The 18,134-nt window shown below is 44.9% G+C and overlaps 1 protein-coding gene across 1 annotated transcript in view; it reads left to right on the plus strand.

Moving 5' to 3' along the window:
- The first annotated feature begins 9,883 nt into the window (after positions 1 to 9,883).
- Positions 9,884 to 18,134, plus strand: part of LOC309551376 (D-beta-hydroxybutyrate dehydrogenase, mitochondrial-like) — an 80,164-nt gene continuing 71,913 nt past the window's right edge. The window contains exon 1 of the mRNA XM_082251949.1: positions 9,884 to 10,116. Within this exon, the coding sequence (XP_082108075.1) occupies positions 9,907 to 10,116 (210 nt within the window). The 5' untranslated portion in view covers positions 9,884 to 9,906. The remainder of the gene's footprint in view (positions 10,117 to 18,134) is intronic.

The raw sequence follows: 18,134 nt of genomic DNA on the forward strand, positions 1-18,134 counted from the left end.
ATGCATTCTATGGAATATTCTATACATGCATTCTATGGAATATTCTATACATGCTTTCTATGGAATATTCTATATATGCATTCTATGGAATATTCTATATATGCATTCTATGGAATATCCTATATATGCATTCTATGGAATATTCTATATATGTATTCTATGGAATATCCTATATATGCATTCTATGGAATATTCTATACATGCATTCTATGGAATATTCTATATATGCATTCTATGGAATATTCTATTTATTGATTCAAGATGACCCAGATTATTAGGTAGCTGAAAACCCTGAACCAAGTTTAGAAAGTTATTCCAGTGAAAATTCTAAATTTACACATACACTATATTACCAAAAGTATTGGGACACCTGCCTTTACACGCACATGAAATTTAATGGCATCCCAGTCTTAGTCCATAGGGTTCAATATTGAGTTGGCCCACCCTTTGCAGCTATAACAGCTTCAACTCTTCTGGGAAGGTTGTCCCCAAGGTTTAGGAGTGTGTCTATGGGAATGATTGACTGTTCTTCCAGAAGCACATTTGTGAGGTCAGGCACTGATGTTGGACGAGAAGGCCTGGCTCGCAGTCTCCGCACTAATTCCTCCCAAAGATGTTCTATAGGGGTTGAGGTCAGGACTCTACAGGCCAGTCAAGTTCCTCCATCCCAAACTTTCTCAACTATGTCTTTATGGACCTTGCTTTGCGCACTGGTGCACAATCATATTGGAACAGGAAGGGACCATCCACAAACTGTTCCCACAAAGTTGGAGCATGAAATTGTCCAAAATGTCTTGATATGCTGACGCCTTAAGAGTTCCCTTCACTGGAACTAAGGGGTCAAGCCCAACTCCTGAAAAACATCCCCACACCATAATCCCCCTCCACCAAATGATTTGGATCAGTGCACAAAGCAAGGTAGATAAAGACATGGATAAGCGAGCTTGGGGTGGAGGTACTTGACTGGCCTGCACAGAGTCCTGACCTCAACTTGTGGTTTGTGTAGATGGGCAAGGGCAGCAAGCTTTCAGATGCATTCAGCTTGCACTTTAAGTAAAAAAAAAAATGTTATACTTACCTGCTATATGCAGTGGTTTTGCATAGCGCAGCCCTGATCCTCCCCTTCTCGGGTCCCCCGCTGACATTCCTGGCTCCTCCCCCTGCCGAATGCCCATCATAGCAAGCCTTAAAGTGGTTGTAAACCTCAGACATGAAATATGAACAAAGCAAACCCCTCTATAGTGTATTTTCCCCCCAGAGTACTGGGGGAGATTTGCGAATACTGGAGCACTCAGATTCTGGTACAGTTGTGCATGGTAGCTAATCAACTTCGCACTTCAGCTGCTTCAAGTAAGCTTTAACAATAAAAACATACAAGCTGATTGGTTCCTATGCAAAACTGCACCAGATTTTGCACGTTTCAGTTTTAGTAAATCTCCTCCAGTGTAATTTCTGTCTGCTGCTTCATTCATCTGATTTCTGTATGAATCACTTCTGACAAGTTTTCCTGACACCAAGAGAAAAAAAGTGACAGGGACTTCCAGCTGATTGACAGTCTCAGCTCTGTTTCGGTGTGAAGGGGGTGTGTCCCTTCCCTCCAATCAGTTCTCAAAGCTCTCCTCACTGAGCTCGGCGGAGTAACTTCAGCTCTCCGCCCCCTTTTTCTGACAGCTCAGACAAACGTAATGAATTCTGGACTTTAAATGGATGTAGAGAAACAGACTGCAGATAGACAGGTACAACTTACAGTATGTAGGAAGATTGGTTTCATCTCGGTGTATCATCTGAGGCCAGTCACTTCACTAGGTATATGTAAGGGTTTACATCCACTTTAATACAGAGAATGCATTAAGGTAAAAAATAATATTTTGCCTTTACAACCACTTTAAACCTGAATTTTACCTTTAGGAGGCTGGAGTGTGACTGGTCACAGATCACAGGGGTCCTGTGTTGGAGGGAGCATGCTGAAACAATCAAATGTATCAAGTGATTCTCTTCTCCCAGGGGTTAGCCTCTGTTATACGGTTCCTCTGTTGGCTGGACTGGAGATACCCAGTGGAGGTCATTTTTTTAGTTATTGGGATATTTGGGTAGTTTAAAAAAATACCTAGCCTGATATCTATTTTTTTTGTCCTGTATTTATGTGATAATTACAAAGGTACCAGCTTTATAAAGACCAGCTGGTGTGGCATCGCCCAGTGGGTTTGCTGGTCTTGGGGGGGGGGGGGGGGGGGTTTCTAGGACCCATTTTGATCCTCCTTGTGGACGATGTTGCCATCCGGTCTTCCTATGGAGGATCCCCATGTAAACAAGGTGGTACAAACCAGGTTTTGTTATGTATAAAAATTTTAGTTTATATATAATGGTTTTGTTTAAAAAAGCTTTTTGACAGGAATATATACATGTAATACATAGGAAAGCGGGTTCATTGTAAAAGCTTATAACATGTAATTGATGGATATTTAAAATATGTCCCTGGGCACAAAGCTTAAGCCTAGTACACACCATTAGTTTTTTGGGTTGAACGAAAAAAAAACTGACAGCTCCTGTACTAACAATCCAGTGTTAGCCCTCCCCTGCCAGAACACTCCAACATTCTCCGCCATTGGCTGAGAGTGCTGATTGGGAGCCAGTCAGCCACTGGTTTACCCCCATGCATGTCCAACAGAAGCCGGTCAAATGGCCGGCTTCTGTCGGATTTGGTGCCATACACACGGGCCCAATTTTGCCCGACATTCAACCCGTGTGTACTAGTCTTTATGGCTTTGAATTTATTCTAATATGCTTTTATGAAATATGCATTTCTTTTAATCTTGGATAATAAATGTATATTTTTTTATTATTATAGATTATACAATTTTAATTATTGGTTCTCATGCCTCAAAAAAATTGCTATTAAAGCTGTTTTTTTTTTTTGCTAATTGGTTAAACAGGGATGTGGCACGTGTATGCCAGCCTTTAATTCTTGAACTATAAAAGCCAGGAAAGTACTGAAATACACAAACCCGATGGTCACCTTTAAAGGCTATCCATATATTATACAATTTTCTTACTCAATTTTCTTTAGATTCACCTTCAGTTATGCATGCATGTATGGTATTTAGGTTTTGACCTCATATTATATGGTTTTGGTACATCTAAAGGAAAACAGCACAAGAACATTGTATAATGTATGGCCAGCCTAAAGCCTAGTACACACGGGCCAAATGTTGGGCGACATTAGTCTGTTCGATAGAAACCGGCCTACATTCGGCCCGTGTGCATAGGAGCCGGCTTCTGTCGAAGGCTTATGACCGAAAAAGGTCTGGTGATCTGCTCCAGATCAGCGCTCTGACGAATGTTCTGGCCTGGGGGGGGGGGGGATTCCGCAGTCAGTACAGCGATCTTCCCTGCTGCTAATGGCAAAGTTAGTACATCGGCTCAGACCTGAGCAGCCAGTTTTGTCCGCTCAACCAGCTGTGTTAAATGGAAAATAAAAACTACTAGTGTGTACAAGGTTTAAACCTTTTACCTAGACTTATCCTTCTAGCATAACAAGTTGTCTCCTGTAATGTCACATTCATCAAGCTCAAGGACTTCTTTGAACTAAACACCTCCAGGGGAATTTTCATACATTTTGAACAGGCTAAGAAATCAGATCGGCCATCATTTTAATAAAAACATACAAACTTGCTAATAATGTCCCTTTGCGAATTGGAAAAACAGAAGGATTCAAAATTTTCTACAAAGCAGAGCAGATGGCAGCAGTGTATGTACGGTTTGGCTTCTGCAAGTTCCAATGTCAGTTACCAGATAAAATTGTGTATTTAGTACGTTGATGAAGGTAATCTTCCACCCAGTTACACACACCTCCTTTTCAGAAAAAAACTATTTGAAGGAACTTACAAATAAAACCAGCTTAGTACTGAGCAGTGGTCTCCAAACTGCCGCCTGGGGGCCAGATGTGGCCATTTGTTTGCCTCTGTCTGGCCCTTTGGACACTATGCCTCCAACTGACACTAGTGATGTGGCACTATTCCTCCCACTGATATCAATGGTGTACAACTCCTGCTAAGACCAATGATGGGATACTATCGAAGGGGCACTATTCCTTCCATTGATACCAAACATGGGGCACTACTCCTCCTGCTAAGATCAATGATGGGACACTATTCCTTCCATTGATACCAAACATGGGGCACTACTCCTGCTGCTAAGACCAATGATGGGGCACTATTCTTTCTAGTGAAACCATCGATGGGGCACTATTCTCTCCATTGAAACCAACCATAGGGCACTACTCTTCCTGCTAAGACAAATGATGGGGCACCATTTCTCCCACTGAAACAGTCAATGAGGCACTATTCTTTCTATTGATAAGAAACATGGGGCACTACTCCTCCCGCTAAGAACAATGATGGGGCACCATTTCTCCCACTGACACTGTCGAAGGGGCACTATCCCTTCCATTGGTATCAACCATGGGGCACTATTCCTCCTATTGAAACAGTCAATGAGGCACTATTCTTTCCATTGATAAGAAACATGGGGCACTACTCCTCCCACTAAGAACAATGATGGGGCACCATTTCTCCCACTGACACTGTCGAAGGGGCACTATCCCTTCCATTGGTACCAACCATGGGGCACTATTCCTCCTATTGAAACAGTCGATGGGGCATGATTCCTTCCATTGATACCAACCATGGGGCACTAACCCTCCTGCTAAGACCAATGATGAGTCATTCCTTCCACTGAAACAGTCGATGGGGCACTATTCCCTCCATTGATATGAACCATGCGGCACTACTCCCCCCTGCTAAGACCAATGATGGGGCACTATTCCTCCCACTGAAACCATCGATTGGGCACTATTACTTCCATTGATACAAACCATAGGGCACTATTTCTCCCACTGACACCGAAGGGACACTATTCCTTCCATTGATACCAACCATGCAGCACTATTCCTCCTACTAAAACCAAAAATGGGGCACTATTCCTCCCGTTAAAACTAATGATGGGGCAGTGTTAACTACCACTGACTCTGGGACATTTTCTGTTCACACTGGCCACAGTCCAGCCCCCGTAACGTCTGAAGGACAGTAAACCGGCCCTCTGTTTAAGTTTGGAGACCCCTGGTACTGAGGACAAAGGGCAAGAGACATATTTATCACATAGCTATTTTGTCTACAGCAGAAGCAGGAAGTGTTAAATCTGCTGTCAGTTTTTTTTTGTGCCATCTGAGTCTCATTAGGGAGATCTTTCACTTCCTGTCCTGTAAACTCAGCAGGAAGTGAGAGGATATCTTTCCAAAGCGAAGGATATCCCCTGTTAGTTGTCACCAGAACAAATGGCCCCATTTGGAAGATTTCCACTCTATTCCTGTTCTGCTGGCAACTCAAAGTGTTGGATTTACTCACCTATTACGGACATTGGTGATGAGAACATAGAGAGAGTAAGGCTGGCCATAGATGGCTCCAATTTTGGCCAGTTTAAGTTGTGGGTGAACCGGTCTACATGACAAAAATCAAATCAGCTGAGCCAGGTGAAAAATGATCGGCCCTACAGTGACTATCTAATCAGTGGCACCATAGAAATCTGACAGCCATGGGTGCTGAATACAATAACCGGCAATGGGGATTCCTGGATCCCTGCTGCTTAGTGTGAATGAGGATGAGGGGATTGATTGTTTTCTAACATTTAGTCAGGCAGGAAAATCTAATCATGTATGGCCAACTAAAGTATAACCTTATCAGGGACACAGAGCAATAAAAAGCAGTTCTAAACCCTCACCATTCTATCTAAAAAACATGTTGGCTTTAGTTATACATTAATTCTTTATATGATTTATTTGTGACTACCTTTGGCAAGCATGCAGCGGATTTCTTCTTTTTGAAGGGTTCAGGCACACAGGTCATTTCAGGAGCAAATATATTCTGGCGTAAAAATCCCAGTGTTTTTTGGCACTCGGGGAGCTGCAGGTGGGGTGTACAGCCAACTATAAAAGTGAAAGGCTATCCATGGCTGTACTCAGGTAAACGATAATGCTCTTGTGCCGTGGTCTCCAAACTGCGGCCCTTTGTGCACTATTACTCCCAGTGACACCAATGATGGAGCACTATTCCTCTCACACTGGCACCTACGATGGGGCACTATTCCTCACACTGGCACCAACAATGGGGTACTATTCCTCTCACACTGGCACCTACGATGGGGCACTATTCCTCACACTGGCACCAACAATGGAGCACTATTCCTCTCACACTGGCACCTACGATGGGGCACTATTCCTCACACTGGCACCAACGATGGGGCACTATTCCTCCCACTGGCACCAACGATGGGGCACTATTCCTCCCACTGGCACCAACGATGGAGCACAATTTCGCCCACTGGCACCAACGATGGAGCACAATTTCGCCCACTGGCACCAACGATGGAGCACAATTCCGCCCACTGACACCAACAATGGGGCACTATTCCGCCAACTGACACCAACAATGGGGCACTATTCCGCCCACTGGCACCAACAATGGGGCACTATTTCTTCCACTGACACCAACGATGGGGCACTATTTCTTCCACTGACACCAACGATGGGGCACTATTTCTTCCACTGACACCAACGATGGGGCACTATTTCTTCCACTCACACCAACGATGGGGCACTACTCCTCCCACTGAAATCAACGATGGGGCATTATTTCTCCCACTGACACCAATGATGGGACACTAATAATTCCCCTAATACCAAAGATGGGTCATTGATGCCATGACATTTCCTGCTCCCAATAGCCAGGGACAAGCCTCCCTAAAGTCTGAAACACAATAAACTGGCCCTTTGTTTAGAACATTTGACGACCCCTGCTCTTGTGTATCATTTGCACATTATATTGTACTGTATTCCCCCGAAAGCAAATTAGTTAGGTGCTTCCGGTAAGCTGTGAACAGGAAGCCTGTACAAACCAATGACAGGTTGACACTGTCCATGTGTAAATTCTCATGGAGCGCTTACCTCCGGTTAAGGACTCCTAGCACAAGGAACCGCTGGCAACCTCTGAAGGAACCCTGGTTAAGAATTTCTGCTCTAGCCATACACAGCCCTGATGGGGAAATTGCATATTACATATTTCCTTAGTTAAAGCGGAGTTCCAGCCTAACACACTCACGTGTCCAACGGTCCAGCGATGCGGCCGCCCGAAGCCTCGCTCTTCTCCCTCTCTGCTCTCCGGCATCACTGGTGTGGGCACCCGGCTGTGACAGTTTGTGGCTTCACAGCTGGGTACGCACTGCGCATGCGCGAATTGCACTACGCGTTGTGATTGGCCGGCAATCTTCTGGGACCTCTGACATGTCCCAGAAGATTGCAGGGAGGGAGGGGGGAGAGGAGAACTTCCGCTCAGGGCGCTGCGGCGCTCCGAGCAGAAGTGGGAGCGGGTACATGTCAAAACTAGGTACCCGCTTCCCCCCCCCCCCCCCAAAAAAATGACATGCCAAATGTGGCATGTCAGGGGCTTAGCACTACCTAAAGCGGAAGTTCCACTTTTGGGTGGAACTCCGCTTTAAAGTTGTCTAGTGGTCTCACAAATATCTAATAATGAATTCCAAGCCCCGGTTAAGGGGCCAAACAAGCCATAGAAGAACAAAAGTATGGTTTTACCTTAGTTGACTCACACCAACAGAATGTTATTAATTGAGTAGTATGTAGCTGAGCCCACTTTCTTCTCAGCGACTGGCTATTTCCTTACATTGAAGTTTCAGATTACCAAAGCCAAAACTGGTAAGACTTTAATCTCACATCAGAGCTGCCATTTGGCGTGTGTCTGAAACTGTTCAACAGCCACACCATCATGGACAGGACTCCATGGTGAAACATCTTTAGTTTAGTATTATTGTTATATTTTCTTTATGTTTATCTGTATCTGTCATTACTTTTAATAAACGTTATAAGTATTTGTGTGATCTCATATTGAATACAACCCCAAAAATGTAAACTATCATGTGACCGTGATACAATAAGCAGTGTTAAGAGTCGGTTCACACTAATCCGACTCAGTCGCCCCGACTTCGGGCGACCAATGAAGTCGCCCGGGCAGCGCGACTTCAGCGCGGCTTGCAAAGACTTCTCATAATAGAAGTCAATGCAAGTCGCTCCGACTTTGCAAAAAAATAGTGCAGGAACCTTTTTCTAAGTCGGAGCGACTTGAGTCGCTCTGATTAGAACGGTTCCATTGCACAGCATTGGAAGCTACTTGTCAGGTGACCAAGTCGCCTGACAAGTCTGATCAGTGTGAACCGGCAGTTAATTTCGTCGAATAAAATATTTTCGTTGACCAAATACTATTTTAGTCAACTAAAATACAACTAAATCAATACAGATGACTAAATGACTAAAACTAAAATGACATTTAAGTTAAAAGACTGACTAAAACTAAATTAAATTTAGATCACAATGGCTATATCTGTCTGTATTCGATTTTTACTCCAGGCGTATATAATGTTTGGCAGTTCTAAAGAAATAATGCATTCAAATTTAACTAAACTCATTTGATTTTAGTCGACTAATATGAACTGGAGATTTTAGTAGACGAAAATATAACTAAAACCTAAACGACTCAAATGACTAAAATACGACTAAAACCAAAATGGTATTTTAGTCAAAAGACTAAAACTAAATCAAAATTTGATGACAAAATTAACACTAACAAGCCCAGATCATCGTACTTCAACAGTGGGTAGGACTAGGTGTTGCCGATCAACTGTGGACAGAAGCCTGTACGAAGCAATGACAGGTTGACACTATCCATGTGTAATCTCTCATGGAGCGCTTACCTGCGGTTAGGGACCCCTAGCACGAGGAACTGCTGGCAACCTCTGGAGGAACCCTGGTTGAGAAAACCTAATCTATCCATACACAGCCCAGATCAATGTATTTCTGTGGTGGGTGGGTACAGTTAGGTGTTGCAGATCAGCTGTGGATAGGAAGCCTGTACAAACCAATGACAGGTTGACACTATCCATGTGTAATCTCTCATGGAGCGCTTACCTGCGGTTAGGGACCCCTAGCACGAGGATCTGCTGGCAACCTCTGGAGGAACCCTGGTTGAGAAAACCTAATCTATCCATACACAGCCCAGATCAATGTATTTCTGTGGTGGGTACAGTTAGGTGTTGCAGATCAGCTGTGGATAGGAAGCCTGTACAAACCAATGACAGGTTGACACTATCCATGTGTAATCTCTCATGAAACTCTTACCTGCGGTTAGGGACAAATGTGTTCCTGTGAATTTGAATTGTTTGCGTATAAGGGTGCGCACCCATCAACCACAGATGATCACGCCATGTGCAATCACATATGGACATTGTCACCTGGTCATTGATTTGTACAGATCAGGAACACTTTGCTAGAAATACAGTGGATGGTGGTAAGTGGCCATGTGAATGAGCCCCCAAACCTGAACTTTAAGGATGATACTTGAAGCTGGATGGCTGCCCTAAGAAAAGCTGAGTTTTCATTAATCAGGAGAGCTGTATCCAGGAGGACTAGTCGCTTCACTGATCTCTCTTAATGATTCTCCTGGCCGGTCATCTCATTACTAATTAATGAATGGGCAGAGCTCGCCACGTGTCCGGCTGGGCTGCAGAGCTGACAGATCGTACCATGTATGGGCACACAGCTCTATCTATACAATGCCTACTCCTAGGAGGGATCGGGGACTGTAGTAAACATTAAGTGTGTTATACAGACAGGGAGAAGACAAACCTGACCGTCCCCCGGCTTCGCTCTGAGCTGCCCTTGACTTTACAGTTGTAGATGAGAGTTTTGGAGGGCGGTGTCACTTTCTCTCTCGGAAGTGATATACCGTGTCCCGGCTCCTCCCCCCGCTCTATAACAGGCTGCTGGTGTCGGGGAGGATAGGAAGGATGGCGCTCCCTATAACCAGTCGTAGTACGGTGGTGCTGCTCTCCATCGGGCTGACCCTGGCTCTGGGATTCGGACTCCCCGAGATCCTCAAGCTGGTCTTCCGGGTTCTGGGCTTTCCTGCAGACCATGCATCACATGCCATTGTCGTGGTGTACTTTGTGTTTGTGCTGTGTTTGGCCATGCCATCCATACCCAGGGGCAAACTTCCAGTGAGTACTCTGTCACTACTACTCCTTTACTGTGTGGGATCATCACATCCCTATGTTTTCATTGTCTTCTCTTCATTTCCAAATGTTGGATCACCACTGCACAGATAGTTCCTGCTGGGTACTACAGATGATAGGGAGCAGGCTGCTCATTGGCATAGGCTATTCCTGTTACTGCTATTGGTGTCCCTGGTGAAAACTAGATGTGGTTCCAGAGAGGTGCCATTGACCCTAAACGTTATTCCGCCTTTCTCAACTGTTTTTACGCTGGGTGCAAACAATTCTCCTTACAGTGGAGGCAAGAGTGTCCCTTTACATTGTTGCTTGTTGGTAAGGATGTCCCCACTACATTGGGGCATGGGGGGGTCGGTGGGAACTATGTCCCCATTACATTGGTGGGTCAGTTGAAAGGATGTCCCCATTACATTGGTGGGTCAGTTGAAAGGATGTCCCCATTACATTTGGTGGTCGGTGGAAAGGATGTCCCCATTACATTGGTGGGTCAGTTGAAAGGATGTCCCCATTACATTGGTGGGTCAGTTGAAAGGATGTCCCCATTACATTGGTGGGTCAGTTGAAAGGATGTCCCCATTACATTTGGTGGTCGGTGGAAAGGATGTCCCCATTACATTTGGTGGTCGGTGGGAAGGATGTCCCCATTACATTTGGTGGTCGGTGGGAAGGATGTCCCCATTACATTTGGTGGTCGGTGGGAAGGATGTCCCCATTACATTTGTGGGAACAGTGCTTCCTATGTTGGTGGAAGTATGTTGCTTGTGTTGGTGGGAAGAACAACCCCCTTACATTGGTGGTCTGCTACTAGGGATGCACCGAATGTTCGGCGGCCGAACATTATTCGGCCGAAAATAGAAAAAATAGCACTTTCGGTGTTCGGCCGAATAATTTTGTGCTGAATAATAGGGCTGAACGATAGTCGATATGATATCGACTATCGTTCTGTGGCCGTAGGCGATATTCATATCGCCGAGGTCACGATATTTACAGGGGGAAGGGACTCACAGACTTCCGTGAAGCCGGGACACTTCAGCGGTGAGCATACATACATTACTCACTCGTGCACTGCAGCCCGCCCCACATTCAGTGAGTCTTAAGCCCCATACACAAACGCAGATCGTCATCATACAAATGTTCGTCTTTTCTCCCCGGGATGTCGGTGTCTGTTGAAAAGTGCAAAGACAGCACAAGGACAGCACAAGAATTTTGTCCGCAGACTTCAGCTGACTGCAGAAGTGATTTCATGTAATGGTTAACTTTCCCTGTGTTTTTTATTTTCTGAGCATGCCCAGTCTTGCAAATCTGCGGTCTGTCGGCTGATTTCTGTACTGACAGGCGAACAATCGTCCGTTCTGGTGTCCGCAGACAAAAATTTTCAAGTTTGCAAGAAAGACTCTTGTCCGCAGATTGTGTGCAGACAGCTGTCGGAGGCACCATACTAACACGCATACAATCGGCAGATCTTTCGTCCGCCGACGTTTGTATGACGACGATCTGCGTGTGTGTACGGGGCTTTACTCTCCTCCCTAGTTTTTTCAATGGCACATTCAGGAAGCCAATCACGCCGTGATTAGCTGCACAGCGAACCAATCACGCGTGCTTGCACACCTGATTGGTTCCGCTGTGCCGCTACTCAAGGCGTGATTGGCTTCCTGAATGTGCCATTGAAAAAACTAGGGAGGAGAGTAAGACTCACTGAATGTGTGGGGCGGGCTGCAGTGCACAAGTGAGTAATGTATGTATGCGGCTGTGCTCCTTTCCAGGCTACTACTAGTCCACCTCCAGCCTCCTACTACCACCACTATGAGAGACTGTCACTGTATAATCTGATCGAGTCCACACTGACACTGACTGACTGTCACTGAGTAATTTATGTTACCATATTAACCCTGACTTGCCCAGTGCCCTGTATCTGCAATTAAAATTTACAAGGCTGCCTGCATGCTTCCTGATTTCCATTCCCAGCATCCTTCCCAATCCCTACAGTGTCACTAACATTAACCCTATGGTACAAGGCTGCAGTGTGCACTGAATCCCATTCCTTACAGTAACATTTAGGGAGAGAGAGAGACATGAGAGGACAAGAGAGAGAGGACAAGAGAGAGACATGAGAGGACAAGAGAGAGAGTGAGAGGACAAGAGAGAGAGAGAGACACGAGAGGACAAAAAATTGGCAAAATAAATGGAAAAAATGTGAAACACAGCGTTCGGTATTCGGCCTTCGGCCAAACATTTTATTATTATTCGGCTTCGGCCAAGAATTTCATTTCGGTGCATCCCTATCTGCTACCCTTATAAAAGCGGAAAGGATCATTGATTGCCAGCTGTTCTGGTTCTGTCAATTGCGGTTGGACCTGGAAATATGCAGACAATAGCACATACAACCTTTAGAAACCTCTGGAGGGACCCTGGCTGGGATTGGCTTATATAGCTTCTGAACCTTGGATACAAGCATGTGAGAACTGTTAGAATATGACACAATCTATGGATTTGAAGGGTCACCTAAGGGCTCACTAATGCCATGTCCACAGATGCACTCAGGTCCATGCATATCTGCGTTTTTTATGTGTGTGTACATGTAAACACATGTACATGTGGAAATGCGCAGAGCTTTCAATTGTTAAAATAAAATGAGGACTGGCAGATGAAAATTCAGCATCTAAATGGAAGTACTTTAGGTTCACAGAATCTACTCCTCTCTTCTTTTAGGAAGAACTTGGGTTCCATTCTGAAACAAACAGAAGTCAGTGTGAATGTTCCCTGAAAGTGCAGCATATCTGCATTTTTACACAGGGCAGCTCACCATACTGCCTGTTGTAACACAGTACGGTACATTGACTTGAAAAAAAAGTGTCATTTTGTGACACATCAATAAAGTTAAAGAAAAACGCAAACCGTGCAAAGTGTTCTAACTACACAGCACATCGCCCCTACACAGCATACACCAGTGCCCATGCGTTTTAGGGTTCAGGCTGGGAGCCAATCATGTGACCGGACTGGAGCACCCTTAGATTAGGTAAGTATACACATCTTTTAATTACATGATGGCTAGTATAGGGCTTGGGAGCAGGTTTAGGCTTTGATAGTATGAGCCTGGACTTCTAATAAAGTGATACTAAAGTCTCTTTTTAGTTAAAAATAACAAACATATTATACTTCCCTCCTCTGTGCAGTTGGTTTTGTACAGAGCAGCCCAGATCCTCCTCTTCTCGAGTCCCTCTTCAGTGCTCCTGGCCCTTCTCTCCTGTCGAGTGCCCCCACAGCAAGCAGCTTGCTATGGGGGGGCACCAGAGCCACAAGCAGCTTGCTATGGGGGGGCACCCGAGCCACAAGCAGCTTGCTATGGGGGGGGCACCTGAGCCACAGCTCTGTGTCCATTAAGACATGGAGCTGCGGCACAGCCCCACTCTCTCTCCTCATTGGCTGACTGACTTTGATTTACAGCAGTTGGCGCCACTGCTGTGTTTTAGCCAATGAGGAGGGGAGTCCTGGGCAGCCAAGACACTCCTGCAAAATTGCTGGATCTAGATGGACCACAGTTAAGTAATAGGGGGGCTGCTACGCACAGGTTTTTTTATCTTGCCTTTATATTCCTGTTGTTCCCCTCAACCTTAAACTGAACATAGACTAACTTCTTTTCAAATGTCTCTTTGGTAATCCTGCATTTATGGAATTGCGGCTTCATAGCCATCTATAGCCATGTTCACATTATTTTGTTTGGAAGTCTCTTACCTAAATTATGGCCTGGTCTTTTCTTTACAATCCAGTCCTCTTGCAGAGTAATTGTGGTGTGAAAAGTTTCCTATGCTAGCTGTGTACCTAATATCACCTCCTGATTGATTAATTGGCAGATTCCATCCACACCCACCAAAGTATAAAACAAGACCTTCTTTATGAGGAAGCACGTGCTGGGAGGGCATGTTGGGGTTCTTCCAAAAAGTGGGGTGTGTTAACAACTTGACCACCGGAGGATTTTGCTGTCTTATGTCCAGGCCACTTTTTGCGATTCGGCACTGTGCAAATTTAACTGACAATTGCGCGGTCGTGTGACGTCGTACCCAAACGAAATTTACGTCCTTTTTTCCCAACAAATAGAGCTTTCTTTTGGTGGTATTTGATCACCTGTGCGATTTTTAGTTTTTGCGCTATAAACAAAAAAAAGCATAAATTTTGAAAAAACAACAATATTTTTCACTTTTTTTTTATATGAAATTCCCCCCAAAAAATGTAAAAATCTAAATTTTTTTTTTTTAATTTTTGGTCAATTTGTTTTCTGCTACCTATGTTTGGTAAAAAAAATCACAATAAGCGTATTTTGATTGGTTTGCGCAAAAGTTATTGCGTTTACTAACTAAGGGAAAGATTTCTGTTATTTTTGGTGTTTTTTTTTTTTAACGAGTAATGGCGGCGATCTGCAAATTTTTTTTTTTTTTTTTGCGGGACTGCGACATTGCGGTGGACAGATCGGACCTTTGACATTTTTGACACTTTTGGGGGTACCAGTGACATTACTACAGTAATCAGTGCTATAAATATGCACTGTTACTGTAAAAATTACACTGGCAGGGAAGGGGTTAACTTTTATTGGTGATCAAGGGGTTAATGTATGCCTGGTGCTTACTGACGTGTGTGGGGGGAGGGGACTGAGTGACACAGGCACAGATCGCATGTTAAGCTATGCTGAACCCTGCAATCTGTCACTTGGGAGATCCGCCCGCTCTGTTTACACAAGCGGGCGGATCTCCGCAGCTCCTCCCCTGGCCCGACTCCTGCTGTGAATGAATACAGCGGGAGCGAGCCTCCGGCGGCACGCGTGCGCTGCCCACAAGGGGAGGAGTCCAGCGACGTAGGTCTACGTCGCTGGACGCTAACTAACCACTTTGACGCAGTAGAGCTCGAGTGAGTGGTTGGCAAGTGGTCAAATAAGTGACACGGCCATGATTTGTATAAAGCATGCATCAACAGCAAACTACTAAACACCAGACTGCAGGCAATAGGGTTGGCGCCTCATCCATTTAAACCAGGACACACATTAATTACACAGGTCCTGTGGCTGATTAAGGTGGTCATTCACCACTTCTGGACCGGAAGGATTTGCCAGCTTAATGACCAGGCCCTTTTTTGCGATTCGGCACTGCATAATTTTAACAGGAAATTGCGTAGTCGTGCGACGCTGTACCAAAATGAAATTGATGTCCTTTTTCCCCCACAAATAGAGCTTTCTTTTGGTAGTATTTGATCACCTGTGTGATTATTTATTTTTTGTGCTATAAACAAAAAAAGTGACATTTGTGAAAAAAAACTATTTTTCACATTCTGCTATATAACCTTCCCAAAAAAATAATAAAAAATCAAGTTTTCATCCTTTTAGGCCAATTTGTATTCTGCTACATATATTTGTGCAGAAGTTATTGCATCTGCAAACTAGGGGAAAGATATGTCATTTTTATTTATTACTAGTTATTGCGGTGGACAGATCGGACCCCTAACTGACATTTTTGACACTTTTGGGGTGACATTGCTACAGTAATCAGTGCTAAAAATATGCACTGTTACTGTAATAATTATAGTGTGTCCTGGTTTAAAGGGATGAGATGACAACACTAGCAGATGACCTCTCTGACATCTCTCCTTCTACTCTGAAACATGCATTCTTTATCTCTCCTTTTTTACAGTTGCAGCCTCTTCTCCACCCCACAATCAGTATACATCGCTCTCACTTCTGCCCTCTCCCTATTATTGCACTCATCACCTCCTCCTATTTCTAATTCCACATACTAATAAAACCCCCTGGATGCTAAAGCATGTACCCTCTTAGAAACCGTACTTTAATATTACCTCCCTCACTCTTCTGCTACTCCTAACCTCTGGAGATGTACCCCCAAACCCTGGGCCCTTCTTAAGCCCCGTACACACGTACCGATCGTCGGCCGAACGATCGGCCGTCTTTTGTCCCGGCTGTCGTGTCCGCTGAAAAGTGCAAAAGACTGCACACAAATTTTGTCCGCTGACTGCAGAAGTGATGTCATGTGATGGTTAACTTTCCCTGTGTTTTTTCTTTTCTGAGCATGCCCAGTCTTGCAAATCTGCTGTCTGTCGGCCGAATTCTGTACTGACTGGCGAACAATCGGCCATTCTGGTGTCGGCATACAAAAATGTTAATGCTTGCATGACAGATTCTGTTCGGCCGAAAGTGCGCTGTCGGAAGCATCATACTAACAAGCCGAAAATCGGCCGATCGGTCGTCGGCCGAATCTTTTCGGCCGACAATCTGCACGTGTGTACGGGCCTTTATTTAACCACTTGGCACCTGCTCTAAAGCCAAAAGAAGGCTACAGCACGGGCTTAAAATGCCAGGAGGATGTACATGGATGTCCTCCCATTCTTGCACTGATGGCACACCGCGTTCTTTGATCAACGAGTCCTGTAGTTGTTGTAAAGGGCCAATCACAGCGGGCCCTTTACCACTTCATCAGCTGTCAGCCAATGGCAGCTGATCGTGGAAGTAAACAGAAGACTGTTATCGGCTTTTTTCTCACGCTGTCAGCATGAAGAAAAGAAGAAAGTCATTACCCAGCTTCTGTTAGAGGGACATCAGTCCCCTTAGTGCCCTCCAGTGCCATCTATCAGTGGCCATCAGTACTGCTAGTCAGTGCTGCCAAATACAGCCCATCACTACCTCATCATCAGTGTCTCTTTATCAGTGCTGCCCATCAGTGCCACCTCTCTATGCCACCTATCATTGCCCATCAGTGCAGCCTCATCAGTGCCCATCAGTGAAGGAAAAAAATGACCTGTTTGCAAAATTTTATAACAAAATATGAAAAACATTTTCAACTTTTTTTTTTTTTTTCCAAAATGTTGGTCTTTTTTTTCTTGGGTTAGCAAAAAAATAAAAAACACAGTGGTGATTAAGCGCCGGTTCACATATGAGCGACGCTACTTGCAGGGGCGACCTCCGAGATCGCGGTGCGAGCAGCGCGCCGCGACCTCGGAGCGGCCGCCACAGACTTCATAACATTGAAGTCTATGGCGGTCGCCTCCTGGTCGCCCCAAAGAAGCTCCGGACCCTTTTTCTAGGTCGGAGCGACTTGTGTCGCTCCTATTAGAACGGGTCCGCAGCTTTCCTATGGGAGGCGACCTGTGAGGCGACCAGGTCGCCTCACAGGTCGCCCTAGTGTGAACCGGGGCTAAATACCACCCAAAAAATCTATTTGTGTGAAAAAATGATAAACAAATTTTATATGGGTACAGTGTTGCATGACCGCACAATTGTCATTCAAAGTGTGAGAGAGCTAAAAGCTGGAAATTGGGTAGGAAGGGGGTGTAAGTCCCCAGTAAGCAATTTGTTAAAGTGTTACTTAACCCAGGACCCTGTATTTACTATCTGGTCTCCCACAGTACACAGAACTTGGAAATGCAAATAATTTAGTAAATCTAAACTGCTAAATACCTTTTCTCATCAGCACTATATAGCAGTCTTGTGACTTCTATCAGTATGTGATGAGGCTTGTAGGAGTAGTTTTCATTTCCCCCCGACCCTCTGTCTGGACAGTGCTGATTGAACTTGAAGATGAGGGCGAGAGCAATACTTCTAGCACAAGACCTCCTCTGTAAAGCCCCGTACACACGTACCGATCGTCGGCCGACGGAACGTCCTACAAATGTTCGCGGCTGGTGTGTTTGTTGTTTGTCTGTTGAAAAGTGCTCCAAACTTGCCCAGGACATTTGTCTTCCGACAGAAAATGACGTCACTACGTTCCACGCACGTTCGCCGCTACAAAAGAGGAAGTGAGTGTTTGGCCGTGACCCTTCTGGGCATCTCGCGCTGATTTCGGTAGCATTTGTTTGGTTGACGACATTTCGCTATTTTCCGAGACATCGTTCGAGAATTTATTATGGCGACCGTGAATTCGTCCGTTGCTGTCGTTAGTGTTGGAGTTTTGGCTCTGAGACGACGTACGAGCAATAGGAAGAAGAAGCGGACCTCCTGGACGAAAAATTGG

Source organism: Pelophylax lessonae, assembly GCF_965119305.1.
Source record: "Pelophylax lessonae genome assembly, chromosome: 3".
In the NCBI taxonomy this organism is placed as follows: Eukaryota; Metazoa; Chordata; class Amphibia; order Anura; family Ranidae; genus Pelophylax; species Pelophylax lessonae.